Source organism: Chlorocebus sabaeus, chromosome 26, assembly GCF_047675955.1.
Source record: "Chlorocebus sabaeus isolate Y175 chromosome 26, mChlSab1.0.hap1, whole genome shotgun sequence".
In the NCBI taxonomy this organism is placed as follows: Eukaryota; Metazoa; Chordata; class Mammalia; order Primates; family Cercopithecidae; genus Chlorocebus; species Chlorocebus sabaeus.
This window is the reverse complement of record NC_132929.1, coordinates 18891391-18915990: the sequence shown is the minus strand read 5'-3', so window position 1 is coordinate 18915990 and position 24600 is coordinate 18891391. Positions and strand designations below refer to the sequence as shown.

Genomic DNA, 24600 nt, shown 5'->3' with positions numbered 1-24600 from the left:
ATTTCTAAAACCCTTTAGTTAGTCAGTATGCTGATTTCTGAGAGGGATATTTCCAAATCATCTGTTTGACCATGGAGTTCCTTTTTCAAGATAAAAATAGAAACACTGTCTTAAAAGAATGGTCTTTAACTTCTCTGTTCCTACTATAGTCACCCAGATTTTATTCTTCCTAATCCCAAATATATTTTATAATCCTAATCATTTTCTATGGGTTCATTCTTTTTTGTTGTGACGGCCCCATCCTAGTTCAGACCCTTAGCACTTTACTTCATAGTCATCTTCCTGTTGGTTTCTGTATCTCCTAACTTTATCCTGTCCAATCTATCATCTTCAATGACCCACATTTATTCTTCTTGAAGCAGTGTGTTGACTACATCATTACACTGCAGAATCCCTCAGTGTATTCACATGCCTGTGCCAAGGCATATTTCCAGTTCAAATGCTTTGTTTCATCCATAAATTGTTTCATTTATCTACTCTTTATTCTCCACTGCCCGAATAGGAGTTGTATTTCTCTTATTTTTGTCTTTATTTATTCTATATCTCTGCTTAGAATGCCATCTTCTCCTTATCTTTCCTCATATTTAAATTCTGCATATTCTTTTAGGGCCCATCAGAAGCTGCTTTCAGAAATATGTCTTCCCAGTTCTTTGTGATTCTTTTTTTTCCCCCTCTTAGAGCAATTAGTTTGTACCATTTACATGGTACTTATTTTTTACTTTAATTATAAAAGTGCATATATGGGTATATCTTATGTTTCCTGCAAGTTTGCAGATCCTGTGGAGGTAGACTTAGTAATACATAGAACAATTTTCCACTCATATTTAGTAAATATTTATTGAATGATACATGTTATGCTGGGCATGGTGGCTCACACCTGTAATGCTAGCACTTTGGGAGGTCAAGGTAGGCAAACCACTTGAGCCCCGGAGTTCAAAACCAGCCTGGGCAACATGCGGAGACCCTGCCTCTATAAAAAATACAAAAATTGGGCATAGTGGCACGTGCCTGTAGTCCCAGCTACTCAGGAGGCTAAGGTGGGAGAATCACCTCAGGTAACTGAGCCCAGGAGGTTGAGCAGTGAGCTGTGATTATGCCATTGTACTCTAGCCTGGGCCACAGGACAGGCTGTCTCAAAAAAAAAAAAGGAGTGTTGAAGTAGACAACTTGTCAACTTTGTGTATTCTTATTTTCCTCTTAGGAAGAACTCTTACTTGTGGCTTATAAAGAATGTCACAAAGCTGTGATGAGGTGCAGTACCAGTTTCATATCTAGTAGCAAGACAGTAGTACAATTGTGTGGACATAGTTTGGAAACGAAGTCCTACAGAGTATCTGAGGATCTTGTAAGCATACATCTGCCACTCTCTAGGACCCTTGCTGGTGAGTGTTTGTTTTTTCTTTTTGCATATACCTGTTAGCTTTGTTTCTAGATACTCATTTAGTAGAATCATTTCTATTTTTGTTCTGTGCTCAGTATGTTCAGACATGCTCAGGTCAGATACTACAGTTAAGGGCTGTCACTGCCCTTCAAGGAGCTGCCACTAGAACACCTGTTTAAAGATGCTTATTTACCTGAGCTTTGTTTTATCTGGGTTGACTTATGGATCCTTATAGTGTGTACTTACGGACTAATGTGGTAATTCATCTCCCACCCAACTTTAAATATAATAAAATCTGGTTGCTGGTTTCTAAACTTCCTCTCTGACCAATTTCATTAGTGTGTTATCTCTATCATTCTTTATCATTAAAAGGAAGAAATCATAGATTCTCGTTAATCATTTGCATTTCCATGTAAATTGGCCATTCATTTGTCAAGGTTTTTAAAAAATATCTTTACTGAAGTGTATATATTTATATTATCAATGATAAGAAAATGTACATGGCATAAAGCTTATCATTTTAGCCATTTTTAAGTGTACAGTTCAGTGGCACTAAGTATATTCACATTTTCTACAACGACCACCACCATCCTTCTCCAAAAGCTTTTTATCTTCTAAAAATGAAATTGCCAAAACTGAAATAGAATAATATTATTATTATTAAACAATACTTACCCATTGACTACTCTAGGTATCTATTATAAGTTGACTTACACAGTATTTGTCCTTTTGTGTCTGGCTTATTTCACCTAGCATAGTGTCCTCAGGTTTATGTCGCAATACATGTCAGAATTCCCTTTTTTTTTAAAGGCTGAATAATATTTCATTATATGGATATACCACATTTTGTTCATCCATTTATCCATTGATGGACACTTGGGTTACTTCTACCTTTTGGCTGTTGTGAATAGTGCTGTTGTGAACATGGATGTAGAAGTATCTGTTCAAGTCTTTGCTTTCAGTATTTTGGGTATATACCCAAATGTGGAATTGCTGGATCATTTGGTAATTCTATGTTTAGTTTTTTGAGGAACCATCATATTGTTTTCCTTAGTGGCTGTACCATTTTACGTTCCCACCAGCATGCACTGGGATTCCAGTTTCTCTACGTCCTTTCAACGCTTGCTATTTTTCCTTTTTTTTTCCCCTAGATAATAACCATTCTAATGGATATGAAGTGATTTTGTGTGATTTTGATTTGCATGTCCCTAGTGATTAGTGATTTTGTGATTTTGATCAGCTTTTCACATGTTTGTTGGCCATTTGTATATCTTCTTTGGAGAACTATCTATTCAAGTGCTCTGCCCATTTTTAAATTGGGTTTAATTTTGCTGTTCAGTTGGAGTTACTTGTATAATTCTAGATATTAACTGTTTATCAGATATGTGATTTACAAATATTTTCTCTCATTCTGTGGGTTGCCTTTTTACCCTGTTGATGGTCTCGTTTTATACACAGGAGTTTTTGTTGTAGTCCAGTTTATCTATTTTTTTCTTTTGTTGCCTGTGCTTTTGGTGTCATATCCAAAAAACTCATTGTCAAATCTAATGTTATGAAGCCTTTCCCTATGTTTTCTTCTATGAGTTTTATTTTTTGGTTTTAGCACCTATATTTAAACCTGTGTTTAAGGTCTTTGATCCATTTTGAGTTAATGCTTGTATATGGCATAATTGACATCATGTGATTTTATATTGCTTCTATTTTTATTAAAAAATACTTAGATTAATTTTCGTTTCTTTTGATACATGGCTAAAAGCAGAATAAAGATATCTTGAGAGACTGTTATTTTTGTATAAGGTATGAGCACACCTTGCACAGTATAGGATTTTAAATATGTTAGTAACTCTGCGTTTCAAAATTAGAGATCAGTAGTCTGCATTCTAGAGTGTCACTTCTAAACTCAGTAAACATACGTTTAAATCACACAAATTTCTTCTTCTTTTTTTTTTTTTTCCCAAGACGGAGTCTCACTCTGTCACCCAGGCTGAAGTGCAGTGGCATGATCTTGGCTCACTGCAGCCTCCACCTCACAGGTTCAAGTGAATCTTCTGCCTCAGCCTCCCAAGTAGCTAGGATTACAGACCTGGCTAATTTTTGTATTTTTGTACAGACGGGCTTTCAACCATGTGGGCCAGGCTGGTCTTGAACTCTTGACCTCAGGTGAATCCACCCGCCTCAGCCTCCCAAAGTGCTGAGATTACAGGCATGAGCCACCGCGCCCAGCCAAATCAAATCGCCCAAGTTTCTAAACTTGATGAGTTAACTGATTAACAAATTGGGTTTGTTTTCTCATCTTCTCTTTTTTTTTTTTTAACTTTAGGTCTTCATGTACGTTTAAGCAGGCTGGGTGCTGTTTCAAGACTACATGAATTTGTGTCTTTTGTAAGTGATTCTACTAAGTATTGATTTGCTTATGTTCTGTTTCTGAATACCTCTTGGGTGATGGATGAGAAGGAAAGTAATATTTGGAAACCCACCTGAATAATTCCCATTTAGTAATTTTGCATCTTCGTATAGTACATTGTAATCTGAGTCACAGGGACTTAGAAGTCATCTAGATCAAGGTCTTCCATTTTACACATGAGAAAACTGAGTAATATGTAGTGCCGTATCTTGGAGATACATCCAAGCTCTGTGAGAAATGATAAAATTGACCTCACTCTATTTCAGGAGGACTTTCAAGTAGAGGTACTAGTGGAATATCCTTTACGTTGTCTGGTGTTGGTCGCCCAGGTTGTTGCTGAGATGTGGCGAAGAAATGGACTGTCTCTTATTAGTCAGGTACAGCAAAGCCTATTATTCATGTTTATGAATGTGTTCATTTTCTAATTTTTTTCTCTTATATAATTTTACCCTATGTTCCTAGATTTTACTAAGTGTTTGCTACTATTCTCTTATATAAACTCTTAGAAATGAATGTTCTAAGAACTATGTAGACATTTCTCCTATCCTGTTTACTGTGTATTCCATCTGAATTATAAACTAGGATGCTTGTGTGATAAATTAGGTGAGAGCCAGTAGTAACACCAGAGGCCTCCCCATTAACATAGTTCTTTTCTGAGAATTATCTTACTTAGAGGCCTTTAGTCTTCCCACCATCTGTCTTAATTGAAGGCCACCTTGTAATTTTTTCTTCTATTTTGGAGTAAATATGGAGTAGTGTTTTTCTTTTTCTTTCTTTCTTTCTTTTTTTTTTGAGACAGAATCTCACTCTGTTGCCCAGGCTATGGAGTGCAGTGGTGTGATCTTGGCTCACTGCAACTTCTGCCTCCGGGGTTCAAGTGATTTTCGTGCCTCAGCCTCCCAAATAGCTGGGACTACAAGTGTGCATCACAATGCCTGGCTAGTTTTGTGTTTTTAGTAGAGATGGGGCTTCACCATGTTGGCCAGGCTGGTCTTGAACACCTGACCTCAGGTGATCCACTCATCTCAACCTCCCAAAGTGCTGGGATTACAGGCGTGAGCCACTGAGCCCGGCCTTGCATTTCTTAAAAGGTGGGGAGATAGGTCTTGTTATCACTTGGAAGAAAAATGGTATTATGCATTTACCTATGTAACCTACACGTCTTGCATGTGTATCCTGGAACTTAAAATTAAATTAAAAAAAAGAAAAGAAAAGAAAAATGGTATTATGATTGAGTGTAGAAATTGGTTTATTTTTATTGAAGTAGGTATTTTAAACTTAGGGAAAATAAATTCCCTTGTTATACGTGAGAGTAATAACTAATATAGAACATTTTTAACTCTGAAGTGATTTCATGCCATATTTCTTCACTTCATCCTCACAAGTCCTTTTAAATGATTCATAGATTTGCAACTTATTTTTTGCCACTAAGGATTTTTTAGGGGTTTCTAGCTTAGAGAAAGTTTAAAGGATAGGTTTTCTTGAGAATTTTGCTTGAAATAATTATTTTAGCATTTATTCTACCTATTACTTTATAGGTGTTTTATTACCAAGACGTTAAGTGCAGAGAAGAAATGTATGATAAAGATATCATCATGCTTCAGGTACCTATTTAAATTGTTTCTGATATTTGTGTCTTCATCTTCCTTCTTGAATTCTTTCTAATAAGAGAAGATAATCTAATAATTTTTAACTTAAAACACTCTCACCGTTAAACTGAATATGACACATAGAAATAGAAGGGACTACTACATTATCTTCTGCAAACTTACTTTATAATTTTTGACAGTCCTACATAAGACAAAATGTTTCTCCATATAATACACAAGAAATGTGATGCTGTATTTCTTTCACAGATTGGTGCATCTTTAATGGATCCCAATAAGTTCTTGTTATTGGTACTTCAGAGGTATGAACTTGCCGAGGCTTTTAACAAGACCCTATCTACAAAAGACCAGGTACACAACCTGTAAATTCTGTGAATTAATTTTAAAGGACATATTGTTGCTATTTTAGTCATATTTTATTTCAGTCGTATTTAGCCATATTTTAAGTTATTTCTTAACCATACCTCCCGAAATGATATGTATACATATGGCAGACATATATATACACAGATATAATCTTTTTAATCTAGAAAAATTAGAATATGTAGATTAACAAAAAATCACATGAAAAACACTGCTTCCTAGAAATGATCACTTTTAAAGTTTGTGTCTTGCTTGTTTTTAAAGCAAAAATTGTATCATTCTGTCTGTGATGTTTTGTAATCTGCTTCCTATGCTTAACAACATGTTGTGCAGTTTTTTTTTCTTGTCATGAAAGAAATATACAATTATATCAATTTTGGTAACTATATAGGATTGCACTATATGATGCATTATACTTTGAAGTCTATTACTGAAGAGGTCTTCCTAGTTGGTTGGTCTTATAAACATTTGTAGCTCAGTATTTAAATACTTCTCTGTTTTGTTAAGACACATTTTTAGAAGTGGATTTGGTAGATAAAATGACATGTTTTTCTTTCTTTTTTTTTTTTTTGAGATGGAGTTTTGCTCTTGTTGCCCAGGCTGGAGTGCAATGGCGCGATCTTGGCTCACCACAACCTCTGCCCCCGCCGGGTTTAAGCGATTCTCTTGCCTCAGCCTCCCAAATACCTGGGATTACAGGCATGCACCACCATGCCCAACTAATTTTGTATTTTTAGTAGAGATAGGTTTCTCCATGTTGGCCAGGCTGGTCTCGAACTTCTGACCTCGGGTGATCCGCCCGCCTTGGCCTCTCAAAGTGCTGGGATTACCGGTGTGAGCCACTGTGTCTGGCCAACAACATGTTTTTCTTAAGGCTCTTAATACATGTTGTCAAATTGCTCTCAGAAAAGAGTCCTATTTAAGTCCTATTTGTGTACATCTATAATGACATTGGTATTTTTTATCTTTGTTGTCTCAGAGGTAATAAACAAATTTTATTTTATTTATTTATTATTTGTTTTTGAGACAGAGTCTCACTCTGTCACCCAGGCTGGAGTGCAGTGGCGCAATCTTGTCTCAAAGCAACCTTTGCCTCCCATTCTAGTGATTTTCTTGCCTCAGCTTCCTGAGTAGCTGGGCCTACAGGGATGAGCAACCATGCCCAGCTAATTTTTTCTTTTTTTGTGATGGAGTCTTGCTCTGTCACCCAGGCTGGAGTGCAGTGGCACAATCGGCTCACTGCAACCTCCGCCTCCTGGGTTCAAGCCATTCTCCTGCCTCAGCCTCCCCAGTCACTGGGATTACAGGCGTGCACCACCATGCCCAGCTAATGTTTGTATTTTAGTAGAGACGGGGTTTCACCATGTTGGCCAGGCTGGTCTCGAACTCCTAATCTCGTGATCCACCTACCTCAGCCTTCCAAAGTGCTGGGATTACAGGTGTGAGCCACTGCATCTGGCCAATTTTTTGTATTTTTAGTGGAGTTGAGGTTTCACCATGTTGACCAGGCTGGTCTCAAACTCCTGAGCTCAAGTGATCTGCTTGCCCTGGCCTCTCAAATTGCTGGGATTATAGGTGTGAGCCACCGTGCCTGGCCGCATCTTTATTGTTTGAACATTTGAAGTACCAACCTGTAAAGTAGTCCTTAACTTTTGAATTCATGAAATCGCATTATTTTATTCTTTCAAATTAGAAGTTATTCCTGCTAGTAAAATTTCTTTGGAAAAATAATAAATAAATATATAATTTTTTTTTTTGAGACGGAGTCTCACTCTGTCACCCAGGCTGGAGTGCAGTGGCTCGATCTTGGCTCACTGCAACCTCCACCTCCTGGGTTCAAGTGATTCTCCTGCCTCAGCCTCCTGAGTAGCTGGGATTAGAGGCGTGTGCCACCACACCCAGCTAATTTTTCTATTTTCAGTAGAGACAAGGTTTCACGATGTTGGTCAGGCTGGTCTCAAAGTCCTGACCTTGTGATCCATATTCCTTGGCCTCCCAAAGTGCTGGGATTACAGGCGTGCACCACTACGCCTGGCTATACAATTCATATACAATTTCTAAATCAAATTCAAGAATTAAACAACTCTAGGAGAGCCGGGAGCAGTGGCACATGCCACTGCACCTTGCCAAAAAATTTTTTTAAATGAAAAAAATAGAAGTTACTTGCAAAGGGCTAACATTAAACCTTCCAGGCTACTAACTCTTCCTGTCCAGAATATGCCAGTTAGAAGCAGATGGGAAAAAATGGGCAAATTAAGAATGTGTAAAATGCAGAGCTAATTTTTAGTTGTTTTATACTTAGTGAAAATCAGTATCTGATTTAATAGTGTTTAAATGAGGGATGTGTTAGAGAAGGATACTCTCACCATATAACTGTTGGGAGTCTATTTGAGGGCACTTTCTCACTAACCCAGGTAAGAAGGCAGCAAATAATAGAGGAAGAGCTGAAGATTAGCATTAGTGTGCTGATTTATGACTATGTGGGCGATAATGATAATGAAAACGATGACAGTATTTTGCAATTATATGCCAGGTATTGTTGAATTTGATGTCAAAAAAGGGAATGATTGTAACTATTTGTGCTGTGCACACACACACACACAGAAATACTAGACTGGATAAAAAATACTAGACTGGATGGACCATGAGTCTCATCCAGAAATGCATGTTTTATGGAGGTTTTTGGTTCTTGCCTAACTAATTTACTGTTTTTTGGTTCTATAGGATTTGATTAAACAATATAATACACTAATAGAAGAAATGCTTCAGGTCCTCATCTATATTGTGGGTAAGATTAAAACACAATGTTTTGAAATAGAACATGGGTTACTTTTTAGAGAGACCATTTATATGAACTATAATTGATCATTTTACTCCTTATTCAAATACTGCACTTAGAAAATCACCTTTGCAAAAGTACAGATTTTACATTTTTATTTTTCAGTACCTGATTTGTAAATGTTTTGACTAATTTGGAGGTCATTTAGTGCTAAAATTTTTATATATATTATAGGTCTAAGTAAAATATATTTTCATTGTGTCATTCTGTTTAATCATTTTGTGCAAATATTGGTCATACTTAGCTTTGTTAAGGTTACTTAGAGAAAAGAAAAAGAGTGTTCCTTGCCAGAAATAATGTCTATCAAGTTATGACATCAACCCATAGAAATGTGTCTTATAATTCAGTTGAGATTAATATAAATATTCGGTGCAGAAACACTACATTCTAACCTATTAAGTACAAATATATGCTATGTTATAGTCTGTGTTGATTTTACCAGCTGGTGCATTCATTGCAATCATTTTGTTCTCTTTTTTTTGTTTTTTTTGAGACAGAGTCTCGCTCTGTTGCCCAGGCTGGAGTGCAGTGGTGCGATCTCAACTCACTGCAACCTCCGCCTCCTGGATTCAAGCGATTCTTCTGCCTCAGCATCCTGGGTAGCTGGGACCACAGGCATGCGCCACCATGCCTGGCCAATTTTTGTACTTTTTTTTTTGTTTTTCAGTAGAGACAAGGTTTCACCATATTGGCCAGGCTGGTCTTGAACTCCTGACCTCATGATCCACTTTCCTTGGCCTCCTAAAGTTCTGGGATTACAGGCGTGAGCGACTGTGCCCGGCTATCATCTTGTTCTTGACTTCTTATTCTGGCTTTTGTTATTTACTTTACTGCACCAAACGCTGTTTGGTTTGAATCGTTCTTTAGCTGGGGATTCTAGCTGTTATGTAAGTCTGTAAACATGGGTTCATTTTTACTTACTGTTTGTCAGAGAGCTAGTTGCTAGACTAGCTACATGTTTCAGCAGAAAGGGTAGTAAGCCTTTATTGCTGAGTGAGACTTAAACCTTCCAGGCTACTAACTCTTCCTGTCCAGAATATGCCAGTTAGAAGCAGATGGGAAAAAATGGGCAAATTAAGAATGTGTAAAAGATTTTAAAATTGTTTATATACTTTTTCAAATTATGAAAACTCAAGGGAAATTTTTACATTTGTCCTTAGAGTACTATATGAAGAATTTCTAATATTGTAGTATAATTTTGCTGTTTTATTTTTACTGTTTCATTATTCCTACTGTTATTTTACTATTATTGTGTTTGCCCAAATTTATTGTTTTTTTTTCTTGTGATTTGATTTTTAGTTAATACTTGCTCTGTTCCTGAGTGTAAGTTTGTTACTTTCAGGAGTCAACAGTTTTGTTTAAAAAATTATATTTCTGATCTATAGTGGAAAATCATTAAGAAACAGAAAAATATTTGGATTTAAAATCAGGAGCTCTAGTCTTGGCCTTGCTACCAGCTTTCAAGAGCATGCAGTTGCATTCTTTGGGCCTCAGATTCCTGATTTGTAAAATGTGGAGGTAACCTACCTGATCTTTAAGGTATCTTCTAGCACTAAAATTCTAGGGGATACTGTTTTTGGTGAAAAGTTATGAAAATTACAAAATGCTTTACAAATGTAAAGAGGAATGAATGTGTTGGAAACGAATTCACTTGACAAAAAGTCTTTCTTTGGCAAATTTGTAGAATTCATCAAATCTCTTAGGCAAGGGGTTTCTTTGTAACCCTATTGTAGATATCAGGACTTCGTACAAATACTGTAGTGTTGAAAATCAGTGGTGACATAAGACCAGATATGGTAAGCTTTCTTAAGGCAATGGGAATTAGATGCTGTTGACACCAGTGGAGTTCTCATACTTATTTTAGCTATTTTCTCTCTTCATTTGGCAGTTTATTGTGATGCAAAATGGAAATCTGACCTTGTGGGCATTTTCACACCACCAGTCATTCTTAATACGTATTACTGTTTTGTCATTTAACACATAAAGACATTTTAAAGTATTTTGTTTTTCAGTTTTCACTTTGTTCTTTGTTAAATAATAGGTAGAGACAAAATTGAGAAAGATCTTGAAAGAAAAGCTATTCAGTGATGGCCACTGCTCATTCAGATGCCATCAGCCATGTATTCTGGGTTAGAAACACATGCTAATTTATTTGAGGGGCCTTGTTTATAATGTGTGAGTATGTGGAGTATGTGTATGTGTATGTATATGTATGCGTGTTTGTGTGTATGTGTCTAAGTAAGCTAAGACAAGGCCTGGATTCTCCTTCAGGTCACAGTTTTCTGCCTCTGTCTTTCAACATAGATTCTTGTTCAGATGCGAGAACAGATTCAAATAACTCTTGCCCCTCTCTCACAGACTTAATTTAATGCAATGTTCTGTGTGTAAGTGCTTCTGATGGGGAGAGGTTTAAATAGAAAACAATTATTCTACTTTTTTTTTTGTTTTAAATTGTTTGAACTAGGTGAGCGTTATGTACCTGGAGTGGGAAATGTGACCAAAGAAGAGGTCACAATGAGAGAAATTATTCACTTGCTTTGCATTGAACCTATGCCACACAGTGCCATTGCCAAAAATTTACCTGAGAATGTAAGTCTGATTTTGATTTTATCTCTATTTACCTCAAGATGGGGTAGATTTTTCTTTTTCTTTAATTGGAAACTACTTCAAAATTTTAGGCAGAAAGTCCTATATTATTACCTTATAGATGTAAACCAATCACTTTCATCCTTTAGTGGTATAAATTTTAATTCTGGGAGAAACTCCTTTACTTTTTGTTTGCTTTAAAATAAAGATTACTCTAGAGGAAAAAAGGGAACTTCCTGAGATACTGAAACTGGGTGGTGTGTTAATCTGGGTCTTCTGAGAAACAAATCTTGTAACAAAACATTAAGATTTTTATTAAAGACAATGGTGAGGGATCTGGGAACGAAAAGGGGAGCCATCAGATTCTGATGCAAATCTGATTCCCAGTGAAATAAAGAGGGAAGGAAAGTTAAATAGAAGCATCCCAGACTGCTGGCCTTCAATGGACTTTCCATCTGTGCCTTCCCATGTCTCCCAGAATGAGCCTGCATGAGTACCTCTGCCTTGCTCATTGTCTGGGAATGACTGGTGAGAAACTTGGCCTTGGTTTCACCAGAGCACAGCAGTTGAGGCACGTAGTCATTTACTTCCTGTAATTAGATGTCTGCAAGGTGCATTCACATGACCATGACCGCCACAGATGGTATTTGTATTTTTGTATATACAGATACTGTGGTAATAGTCCTACAGATTATGAGTCTGATATTTTTCCCTCCAAGATTTGAATATGAATTAGAAAAATGATTCTTAAAAAATAATTATACTTATCTGTGCTGTCAAGACTTTCCAAAGAGGTAGAATAGGGATATATGTATGTGTGTGTGTGTGTGTATGTGCATGTATATATGTGTGTGTGTGTATATATATACACACTATATATACATTTTTTTTTTCCTTGAGACGAAGTCTTGCTCTGTCACCTAGGCTGGAGTGCAGTGGCATAATCTTGGCTCACTGCAACCTCCGTCTCCCGGGTTCAAGCGATCCTCTTGCCTCAGCCTCCCGAGTAGCTGGGATTACAGGTGCGTGCCACCACACCTGGCTAATTTTTGTATTTTTAGTAGAGATGGGATTTCACCATATTGGCCAGGCTGGTCTGGAACTCCTGACCTCAAGTGATCCACCCGCCTTGGCCTCCCAAAGTGCTGGAATTACAGGTGTGAGCCACCACGTCCGGCCAAGGAATGAATATGAAAATAGATATATATTTACATATTTAGATGGCATCTCTATCTGTTGCCTAGGCTGGAGTGCAGTGCTGCCATCTTGGCTAACCTAACCTGCGCCTCCTGTGTTCAAATGATTCTCCTGCCTCAGCCTCCCGAGTAGCTAGGACTACAGGTGTGCATCACCAAGCCCGGCTAATTTTTGTATTTTTAGTAGAGACGGGGTTTCACTCTGTTGGCCAGGCTGGCCTTGAACTCCTGACCTCGTGATCTACCTGTCTTGGCCTCCCAAAGTGCTGGGATTAATGGTGTGAGCCACTGCACCTGGCCAAGTATATATATTTTTAAAGAAGGTTACATTTCTTTTCTTTACAAGACTGCAGGAATCTGAGCTTACTGTAGTAGTTTGACTAGGTCTTTATCTTAATTTTAAATAACTTTGTAAAAAAATAGTGTCCCCTGTTTAAAGGAAAAGATCAAGTCAATCAGAAAAAAACTTACTATATTTGCAGAAGGTAGATTAGGACATCTAGACATGTGTATTGCTATAGATTACTAGTTGGAGCTCATTAATTTTGTTACCTTGGTTTTAGGGATTAGTATAGCATGGGCATGTACATAAATGATGGGGGTGTTGAATATACTACATAAAGAAGAGCTTCTTTTCTTTGAAGTATTGGTAATACTGTGTGTGTATGCCATAGATGTATGTGTGTACTTATACACACATATGAAGGCAAACTTAGATAACATTTCTTAAACAGTTCATACATACATCTTATCTCTTAGGAAGTTGGTCTCCCAAAACATAGATAATTGGTTTTAGACCTAATTTTTTAATAGTGGAAATTGAACTTTTTAAAATTATTTACAAAGTACTTCAGAGATGCAGTTGAAAATGTATTTCACTTCACAATGAAGTGGAAGTCATTATATGAAGGTAAAAATGACAAAAATATTGTTTCAACAGGAAAATAATGAAACTGGCTTAGAGAATGTCATAAACAAAGTGGCCACATTTAAGTAAGTGCTTAATATTTGTGTTTATTCTAAAAGGTAGATTGATCTTTGTTCTTGTACTTTGGATACTTTGTAGAAGCTCTGAAGTTCTTAACCTGAACTCCCAAGAATAAGAGTGGAATACAGATTAGAAAGGGTGACAGTGAGGGGCTCACAGTAGACACTTAGCACCTGTTTGTTGAAAAAATGAGTGTTTTTGAAAAGTGAATAAGAAATACTCATTTATGATATTAGATGATTTATTTAGATAGTAAGTAAATGAACTTTTCTGATACTCTCTTTCCCGTTAATCGGAACCCATGATTTCATTTATTCTATAAAATTTTATATGCTAATTTTGGATTTTTCTCTAGTAGAATTAAAACTATTTTATAATATTTTCATTTGAGTATATAAAATGGAAATAAAAATTTGATTGTATTAATCTTTGAAATTTGAAAAATCGATACTGATAGTGAATATCTACCTGTTGCAGTATTGTGTTTACAGATACATTACTAGTTTCAAATAACTTTTAAAATAGGGTATAGCTTTTCTTATGATCTAGTAATGTTCATTGAAATGTTCGACTTAGAGATTGGATAGAAACCAAAAGCTATTTAATGTTTAGAACAAATATGGAGTACTCCTTTTGACCTTAATGATCTTCCTTGTAGTACTATATAAAGGATTCAGTACTATATTTTCATTTGCAAATTACTAAGGTTATGATGGCTCCCTGCTGTTTTAGATATGACCTTAGACAGTGAAGTGCCTAAGGTCAATGAAATGTTCTTTAGTTGAACAGACAACCGTTAGGCATCAGAGACTCTTAAATCTCTAAGACGGTTTAGAGATAGGGCATGGTATCAGTTCTAGATAGTATAAAACAAACTTCTCCAGATTTGTTTGAATTTCATTATTATAAAACACAACTTAGCTGTTATTAGGCTTCGTGTTCACAATGTAGGTTTTTAGTTTTATTATTGGAATGGAATTTTTCATAAGCTAAATGAGATATAATTTTTTTCTGTATATTTGACTTCTAGATTAATTTTCAGGTTTTTATTTTGTCTGTATTTTATACTTCAAGAACACTGCAGTTCATCTTTTATTTTCCATCTATTTAGGAAACCAGGTGTATCAGGCCATGGAGTTTATGAGCTAAAAGATGAATCATTGAAAGACTTCAATATGTACTTCTATCATTACTCCAAAACCCAGCATAGCAAGGTAGAAAAAAGTATCCTTTTCAGTAAATAAACCTAAATTGCTTTATGCTTTCTAACTCCACAGAAAATTTTCTTCTTTTTCTATAGTTTCATGCTGGTTCTTATTAATAGAGGGCATTATGTCACCCAAGAATTAAAATTGAATCAATAATGTTATTTAGTATAGAGGCAATATTCAGATTTTCCTCATTATACTACATATGTCCTTAATAGCTGTCTTGGGAACAGGATTCAATCAAGCATCATGGACTTCATCATCCCACCCTCATTTGATTGTCATGTTTCTTTAGTCTTTTTTTTTTTTTTTTTTTTTTTTTGAAACGGAGCCTCACTCTGTTGTCCAGGCGGGAATGTAGTTGCACGATCTCAGCTCACTGCAGCCTCCACCTCCTAGGTTCAAGTGATTCTCCTGCCCCAGCCTCCTGAGTAGCTGGGACTACAGGCACATGCCACCATGCTTGGCTAATTTTTGTATTTTTAGTAGAGATGGGGTTTCACCGTGTTGTCCAGGCTAGTCTCAAACTCGTGACCTCAAATGATCCACCCACCTTGGCCTCCCAACATCCTGGGATTACAGGCATGAGCCCCCTCGCCTGGCCAGTAGTCTCCTTTAATTTAGAAGATAATTCTTTTGCATCTTTTTCTTTCATAACATCAGCATTTCTATAGAGTACCAAATAGATTCAACTTAAACAGTTTTTGGCAACAATACTATGTAAGTGATATATTACATCCCATTATTTGGCACATACGTCCTTTTGTCCTATGAAGGATCATGTTAAGTTTGATCACTTAGTTAAGGTAATGTCTGGCTTTGTCCTTATAAAGTAAATACTTTACAGCCCATAGCACAGTACCCCGTACATAACAGGTACTGAGTAAATATTTTCAGTAGAAAATAATGGAGACTAAGTTTTTGACCAGGGATATTCCTCATCTATTTTGCATTAGTTTTCTCTAGAACACCATTTTGTTTCTAGGACAAAGAGGCATTTTGAATACATGCTTCAGTATATAAAATATTTTAATAGGTGGTTGGGTCTTTCCTGACTGCTTTAAAGTATTTTATTTGTTTCATGCTTGCGAAGCAGTATATTTAATGACAGATTTTTTTTATAGGCTGAACATATGCAAAAGAAAAGGCGAAAACAAGAAAACAAAGATGAAGGTAAAAAGTGAGATTCTGAATTGACACATTTTGATTATTTTCTGTGGTTTTGTATCAGCAAAGCATATAGTTTTTTGTTTTTGTTGGTCTTTGAGAGTGGACAGCTCAAGGAAGTGCAAAGAGCTTTTTGCTTCTTATTCACATATTAAGATATGGTATATATTAGTAGTGACTGAATTTAAAATTGATAGCAAATGTAGTTCATTTTGGGTGACTGATATAGTACTTACGTTACACTTAACATTGATATTTTCAGTGCTGGAAAGGTAGCAAAAAAGCATGTGTTGTTTTGCATGTAACCTATTATTTTTTGACATTTGCAATTTAGTATGTAGGATAACCCAAATAAAAATGTACCTGTTTGTCTCTTTCCCCCTCCATTCCCCACCTCCTATAGCACTGCCACCACCACCACCTCCTGAATTCTGCCCTGCTTTCAGCAAAGTGATTAACCTTCTCAACTGTGATGTCATGATGTACATTCTCAGGACCGTATTTGAGCGGGCAATAGACACAGATTCTAACTTGTGGACTGAAGGAATGCTCCAAATGGTTTGTTTACCCAAAATATTTTCTCTACATCAAGTCCTAGAGTTCTTGGGGATCTGGAGAAGATCTCAGGTCTAACTTCAATTGGAACCACATCTAGAGCACTGGAAATGTAGGGGTCATTAAAAATAGCTTACAGACAGCACAAATTTTTAGTGATGTGTTCTCGTTGTTTTTAGCATCCTTACTCTTGGGAACCATTTCTCTTTAATAAAACCCATGGAAACAGAAACAGGCATACTTATGCTAATAAATTGACATGTTGTTATTGTGTCATGATTTTTAATTTTACTTGAATTATAAGGAGACAGTATAATAAAGATTTGAAGATAGGTCTAGACTTCAGTCTTGGGTTTCTCCACTTCCTATTTAAGGAGCAAATAATGATTTTCTCATTAGTAAAATGGATAAAAGTGTAATTATTCATAGAGGTAGGAGAATTAGCTAAAGTGAAAGCAGCTATTTTTCCTTGTTACTGTTATATATAAATACATGTTACTTAATTATGCCATGTCATGGTAGTTGTAACACTATGTTTATTTATACCTGCCTAACCCTTTTTCTTTGAGTATTGTTGGTCTACAGGTTCTAAATGCTGTCATTACCCTATGTGTACCTCAATTTTTGTTATAACACTGATAAATACATTCTCTAGTAAATTTCAAACTGTAGAGATATGTTTGAAATCAAGTTAAAATTTCTCTCCCTGAGTCCCAGTATGCTATATAGGACATAAGCATTGTTAAAGTTTTGTATATTCTGGAAATCATTGCACATTAGCGCATATAGATCTACTTATTCTTGATAGCTGCATAGTCCATCATATGGATATAATGTGTTTAAGTAGTCTCCTATTAATAGACATTCAGGTATTTCTAGGTCTTTGCTGTAACAAAGAACAATAAAAAGTACATTCTTATACAAATGTTTTTACATACTTAAGGGAGTGTATTTGTCATACTAATTCCTAGTAGTTGGTATATGCCTTTACATTTTTGGTAGATGTTTTCAAATTGGCCTCCAAAAATGTTGTACCAGTTTATTTTCCCTTCACCAGTATGGTTAAAAGTGCTTACTTCCCAATACCTATGCCAGCTCTATATTTTACTAAACACCAAAATTTTTGCCACTGTAATAGGTGAAAAATAGGATGATCTTGTTTCAACTCATTTTTCTCTAAGTGAGGTTGAACTTTTTTTTTTTTTTTTTTTTTTTGAGATGGAGTTTCACTCTAGTCCACCCAGGCTGGAGTAGGCTGGAGTGCAGTGACACAATCTTGGCTCACTGCAACTTCCGCCTCTGGGTTCAAGCTATTCTCCTGCCTCAGCCTCCCAAGCAACTGGGATTACAGGCGCCCATTACCATGCCCGGCTCGTTTTGTATTTTTAGTAGAGACGAGGTTTCACCATGTTGACCAGGCTGGTCACGAACTCCTGACCTCAGGTGATCCACCTGCCCTGACCTCCCCAAGTGCTGGGATTACAAGCATGAGCCACCAGCGCCGGGCCAGGTTGAACATTTTTCTTATGTGTATTCATCATTTCTCTTTCTGTAAACTGCTTAATGTGAACTGCTGAAACCTTTGCATGTTTTTTACATATCAGCTTTCTTATTTTTATACTTCTACTTAAAATGGATTTACCTTGCTAGGCATGGTGGCCCATACCTGTAATTGCAGCACTTTGGGAAGGAGGATCACTTGAGCGCAGGAGTTTAAGACCAGCCTGGTCTACCTAGTGAAACGCTGTCTATTACCCCTGGCCCCCGAAAAAAAATTTGTTGTGCATGGTGGTGTGCACCTGTAGTCCCCGGCCACTCAGGAGGCTGAGGCAGGAGGATCACTTGACCCGAAGAGCTTAAGGCTGTAGTAAGCTAGGATTGCCCCACTGCCCTCCTGCCTGGGTGACAGAGTGAGACCAGTCTCTGAAAAAAATAAAAATTAAATTAAAAATATATTTACCTGAAGAAGCTCAATTTTAAAGATCTCTTATTTTCCTCCTTCAGGCTTTTCATATTCTGGCATTGGGTTTACTAGAAGAGAAGCAACAGCTTCAAAAAGCTCCTGAAGAAGAAGTAACATTTGACTTTTATCATAAGGCTTCAAGTATGTTTGAGTATCACTCTTCAACACATTTGTCATTGAAAGTTTAGATCTTAAGGAGTTTTAGTTTGTCAAACCTGAAAGTTTATATCTTACAGAGTTTTAATCTGTCAGTCCTTAAAACATAGGTAACCCTGAAATAATTTTTTTTCCTAGCATTCTTAGTTTGTAACTAGTATTTTCAAGTATACTAATATATTTTTAAATCCTTTACTGTAGTCTTTACTACAATCTTTTTACTACGTGATCTCGCCACCTTTTTTTTTTTTTTTTTGGTTGCATATATTGGTGATTTTTACTTTAATTCCTCATCTCAGTATTATCAAATATTTTCTGCCATGTCAACCATAGCATTCATGTGACATGTCTTAATAAGATATTAATGTTTCTGAATTTTAAATGCTAGAAATCTGAATGATAATGTGTTCATTTTGCATTGTATTCAACTTGGAAGAAAAGGATAGTTTTAAATTAGATTTCTAATAAATGCTACCTGATTAAGATAGTTTTTTCAAAGCACATTCCAGGCATGTTGATTATAAAAACAATAGGAGACAAATGTTTTCTGTTTACATGCTGTATTCTTTAGATCCCTGAAGACATCAAAAACCTATTCAGTTTATGGATATGACATCCCCCACTTCAATATTTTTGGCAATTTTGTTTCTCATTAAGCACTTTTGCTTAGATGTTGAGTAAAGCAGAGAAAAGACCAGAGACAGATATTTAGGGTAGCTTTCACTTAGCAGTGCCAGTAAAAGATGTAAGAGAGAGACTTAAACTCATTTTTAAATTTAATAGATCATATCATTATAACCCAGTACTTCATATAATTGCAGATTCGTCCATTGAAAAATTAATGTAGTTAAGGGATTGATAGGCAAACCTTGGTTATCAATGTAAATAACATTAACTAGAAATTGTAATTTGTACATAATTATGAAGACGTTGACCCTCCATATCTGTGGGTTCCATATCTAGGGATTCAACCAGTCGCAGATTGAAAATATTCAGAGGGAAAAAGGAAAGGATGGTTGTCACTGTGCTGAACATGTACAGACATTTTTTTTCTTGTCATTATTCCCAAAACAATATTATCTAACAACTATTTACATAGCATTTACATTGTATTAGACATTATAAGTAGTCTAGAGATGATTTAAAGCATACAGAAGCATGTGTATAGATTTTATGAAAATACTACACCATTTTATATAAGGGAATTGAGCATTAGTGGATTTTGGTGTCCATAGGGGTCCTGAAACCAATTCCCTGAGGATACCAAGAGATGACTGTATATATTTATTTACGATGTGTGATTTTGTGTTTTAAAAAAGGATTGGGAAGTTCAGCCATGAATATACAAATGCTTTTGGAAAAACTCAAAGGAATTCCCCAGTTAGAAGGCCAGAAGGACATGATAACGTGGATCCTTCAGGTAAACTAGAAAAGTAAAGAGATCCTGTCTTGGTTTAAATATTTAAGAATTCTCTGCTTGCCTCCAAAATTAAACCGCTGTACCATTGTAGCCATTTACTACTGGTTTACACAGTCACTTATTCTTCATGTTAATAATTCTATTTTCCTATATTTGAGTGTAGTTTTAAAAATAAGCTAAGATTTATTTATTTATTTTTTTTGTCGTTATTTAGTCAACTTTACTGAATACCTACCATGTGCCATGCTCATTTATAGATTTCTAGATGGAACAAGACAAGGTGCTCACTATCATGGAACATATACTGTAGTTGAGGGACAGACATTAAACAAATAAATAAACAAGAAAATATCAGGGTAATTCAATAGATGAGTAAGGGGTTACTTTGGGTAATTAGGGAAGGCCTCTCTCAAAATACGACATTAGAGCTAAGGCCTCAATGACATGGAGTCAGTCTTAGAAGAGTCTGGAAGAGTACTCCAGAAAGAGTGAACAACAGTGCAAAAGCTCTGTGGTGGCCAGAAAGAAGACCAGTATGGCTGGAACATAATGGGTGAGGGATGGAAAAGTAGGCAATGAGGTCAGAGGGGCAGCCGGGGGCCAGATCTTGTAGGTCCTTATAAGTCAGCATAAAGTGATAATTTTTTAGCACAATGGGAAAATACTGGTGGATTTTAAGTGACCTAATCTATATTTGTACAAGATGGTGTTGACTGCTGTGGAATAAATGGATTACAGGGGATAGGCATAGAAGTAAGGAAACTGTTAGGAGACTGTTGCAGTAATATTGATGTGAAATAAGCATGACCTAGGCTAAGATGCAGATAGTAAGAATCTGAAGTGATTAAGGTTTATCTTTTTTTTTTTTTTTGAGACGGAGTCTCGCTGTGTCGCCCAGGCTGGAGTGCAGTGGCGTGATCTCAGCTCACTGCAAGCTCTGCCTCCCGGGTTCACGCCATTCTCCTGCCTCGGCCTCCCGAGTAGCTGGGACCACAGGCGCCTGCCACCTCGCCTGGCTAGTTTTTTGTATTTTTTTTTAGTAGAGACGGGTTTTCACCGTGTTAGCCAGGATGGTCTCGATCTCCTGACTTCGTGATCCGCCCATCTCGGCCTCCCAAAGTGCTGGGATTACAGGCTTGAGCCACCATGCCTGGCCGATTAAGGTGTATCTTGAAGGTATATGAAGATAGAATCTGTAGTACTTGCTCATCAGTCTGATGGGAGAGATGAAGGAAATAAAGAAATCAAAGATGAGGCTGGGCACGGTGGCTAGCTCCTGTAATCCCAGCACTTTGGGAGGCCAAGACGGGCAGATCACCTGAGGTCAGGAGTTCAAGACCAGACTGGCCAACATGGTGAAACCTCATCTCTACTAAAAATAAAAAAATTAGCCAGGCGTGGTGGTGCAAGCCTGTAGTCCCAGCTACTCGGGAGGCTGAGGCAGGAGAATTGCTTCAACCAGGGAGGTGGAGATTGCAGTGAGCCGAGATCGCACCACTGCACTCCAGCCTGGGTGACAGAACAAGAATCTGTCTCAGAAAAAAGGAAATAAAAAATGACTCCTGGATTTGGTGCTTGAGCTATTGAGTAGATAGCATTGCCTTTGGAGACAAGTGAATTAAATAAGCAGGGGAGAGAGACGCCAGGAATGTTACTTGAATGGAAAACCTCCACATAGAAACATGAAACTGGCTGGGTGTGGTGGCTCACGCCTGTAATCCCAGCACTTTGGAAGGCCGGCGTGGGTGGACCACGAGATCAGTAGTTTAAGACCAGCCTGGCCAAGATGGCAAAACCCCGTTTCTACTAAAACTAAAAAAAAAAAAAAAAAAAAAAAAAAATTAGCTGGGCATGGTGGCAGGCACCTGTAATCCCAGCTACTCAGGAGGCTGAGGCAGGAGAATTGCCTGAACTCGGAGGGCAGAAGTTGCAGTGAGCCAAGATCGCGCCCCTGCACTCCAGCCTGGACGACAGAGTGAGACTCTGTCTCAAAAAAAAAAAAAAAAACAAAAAGCATGAAACCAGGATTATGGAGCTTCTGCACTCATTGCATTCATTAAGATTTTCTGATGTTTATTACTAAGTATTGTTTTGATAATTAGAATGTATAGAGTAGTTATTTTTCACGTTCTTGTCAATTGGAAATCTTGGTACTGATTTATACTTTAAGAGGGCAGCTCTTTTTACTACTTAATTAGAAACAGTCCTTAACCATGATGTAACGATGTAACTATAAGATAATGATATTATTAAAATTCTTCTTGAAGTAGATTTTATGAATATTTAGTATTCGTGTTAAAATAGCCAATATTATTTTAAGATGTAAAATCAAACAAAAGTAGGTAACTATTAAGAAAGTCAGTTGAGGTACCATTTAGTTCAATGTTCATATCCCATAGAGATGGTGTTATGAATTGCAGATCTAGTCCTGAAAATTCATTTTCAATTAGAATACTAAATTTTATTATCAAAATATGTAAAAGCATACGTGTCTGCTGTTAAAAACATTAGATACTCTATCCAGATGGTCGATTTAAAGCTATGTTGTAAGTGTTCATCATGGGAAATTTTTCCTCATGAGACCAAGGTTCCTTCAAAATATAAATAAATTTTACTGGGCACAGTGACTCATACCTATAGTTCTAGCACTTTGGGAAGCCAAGGTGGGTGGCTTGCTTGAGCCCAGAAGTTCAAGACCAGTCTGGACAATGTGGCAAAAACTCCCATCTCTACAAAAAATATAAAAATTAGCCAAGGATATGGTGGTGTGTGCCTCTAGTCCCAGCTACTTGAGAAGCTGAGGTGAGAAGATGGCATGAGCCTGGGAGACAGAGGTTGCAGTGAGCCAAGATTGTGCCACTGCACTCCAGCCGGGACGACAGAGTGAAACTCTGTCGAATGAATTAATGCATTAATGAATGAATTAATGAATGTATTCATGCTGAAACCATGACCTTTGTTAATAAGAATGAGGCAGTTCTGTGTAAGCTGTTGTGGAAATGTCTCCAAAGATAGGCTGGGTGCGATGGCTCACGCCTTTGATCCCAGCACAGGCCCGGCAGGTGGATCACGAGGTCAGGAGATCGAGACCATCCTGGCTAACACGGTGAAACCCCGTCTCTACTAAAAATACAAAAATTAGCCAGGCATTCTGGTGGGCGCCTGTAGTCCCAGCTACTCAGGAGGCTGAGGCAGGAGAATGGCACAAACCCGGGAGGCGTAGCTTGCAGTGAGCCAAGATCGTGCCACTGTGCTCCAGCCTGGGTGACAGAGCAAGACTCTGTTAAAAAAAAAAAAGAAAAAGAAAAAGAAATGTCCCCGAAGATAAATGATTAAGTGAAAAGAGGATGTGTGAAACAGTATGTATGGTAGCATCTCTTTTTATGAAAATAGATGTAAATATAAAAATTATATATTCTGATAGAGGTGTTGCAATCAGGGAGAGGAGGATTTTACTTTCCATTTTGTATCTTTGTCTTTTTTTTTTTTTGAGACAGGATCTCGCTCTGTCATCTAGGTTGGAGTGCAGTGGCACGATCTCAGCTCATTGTAACCTCCACTTCCTGGGTTCAAGTGATTCTCCTACCTCAGCCTCCCAAGTAGCTGGCATCACAGGCATGGGTCACCACGCCCGACTAATTTTTGTATTTTTAGTGGAGACAAGATTTTGCTATGTTGGTCAGGCTGGTCTCTTAACTCCTGACCTCAGGTGATCCACCCTCCTTGGCCTCCCAGAGTGCTGAGATTACCCCGGCTCTGCCTCCAAAAGAGCAGTCACCATTTTGTATCTTTGTTTTTATGTGTTTTTGCACAAAAATGTTATTTCAGATTTAAAAAATTTTTGTTTCCTGGCAAATCTCTTGAAAGCTAACAGAGGCATGCCCCCAGCCTACTGAATCAGCTGATTGTGCTACCAGTGGCCGCCTCCTTAGCTGAATTGCTCATTGACCAGGGGAGATGTTTGTCACAGAGTCACTTTTTTTCTTCATATGTTGAAATAGTTTTAAGTGAAAGACATTTGGAGATATGATGCCAAAATTAAATTATTGGATGTTTCTGTTCCTGGTCGGTCTAACGGTCTAACTAACTCTTTTAACATTTCATCTGTTTTTCACAGATGTTTGACACAGTGAAGCGATTAAGAGAAAAATCTTGTTTAATTGTAGCAACCACATCAGGATCAGAATCTGTTAAGAATGATGAGGTATGACACTGTAATAACACTGTAGTAATGGTGACATTCATCTCTGTCTTTGAACTTTACTGGTATAAGGGAGCTGCTGCTTTTTTGTTAGGAGAAACCTGTTTATTGTAAAGTATATGAGATCTGTTCATCTTTTATTCATTATGTTTCTATATTGTGGGGATTAATAGTACATGGCAATGCAGTATAATTTTTGTATTTTGCAAAAACAGGAGAAATTGATATATAGTAGAGCTCTATTAGAAATACCATATTTTGGCTGAGCATGTGTGGCTCACTCCTGTAATCCCAGCTCTTTGGGAGGCAGAGGTGGGTAGATCCCTTGAGGTCAGGAGTTCAAGACCAGCCTGGCCAATATGACAAAACCCTGTCTCTAGTAAAAATACAAAAATTAGCTCAATGTGGTGGCATACTCATGTAGTCCCAGCTGCTCAGGAGGCTGAGGCACGAAAATCACTTGAACCTAGGAGGCAGAGGTTGCAGTGAGCCAAGGTCACGCTACTGCATTCCAGCCTGGGTGACAGAGCAAGTTTCCATCTCAAAAACAAAAAACTGAAATACCA

The 24600-nt window shown here is 37.2% G+C and overlaps 1 protein-coding gene across 2 annotated transcripts in view; it reads left to right on the top strand.

Moving 5' to 3' along the window:
* UBR1 (ubiquitin protein ligase E3 component n-recognin 1) overlaps window positions 1-24600 on the top strand; it is a 156341-nt gene that overhangs the window by 63103 nt on the left and 68638 nt on the right. For both annotated transcript variants that reach the window (XM_038009892.2, XM_008016874.3), the window contains 14 exons: window positions 1202-1382; window positions 3702-3763; window positions 4052-4162; window positions 5324-5389; window positions 5642-5743; window positions 8480-8543; window positions 11059-11183; window positions 13317-13369; window positions 14476-14578; window positions 15697-15745; window positions 16143-16297; window positions 18299-18398; window positions 19733-19833; window positions 23951-24037. In XM_038009892.2, the coding sequence (XP_037865820.2) occupies window positions 1202-1382; window positions 3702-3763; window positions 4052-4162; window positions 5324-5389; window positions 5642-5743; window positions 8480-8543; window positions 11059-11183; window positions 13317-13369; window positions 14476-14578; window positions 15697-15745; window positions 16143-16297; window positions 18299-18398; window positions 19733-19833; window positions 23951-24037 (1359 nt within the window). The remainder of the gene's footprint in view (window positions 1-1201; window positions 1383-3701; window positions 3764-4051; window positions 4163-5323; window positions 5390-5641; window positions 5744-8479; window positions 8544-11058; window positions 11184-13316; window positions 13370-14475; window positions 14579-15696; window positions 15746-16142; window positions 16298-18298; window positions 18399-19732; window positions 19834-23950; window positions 24038-24600) is intronic.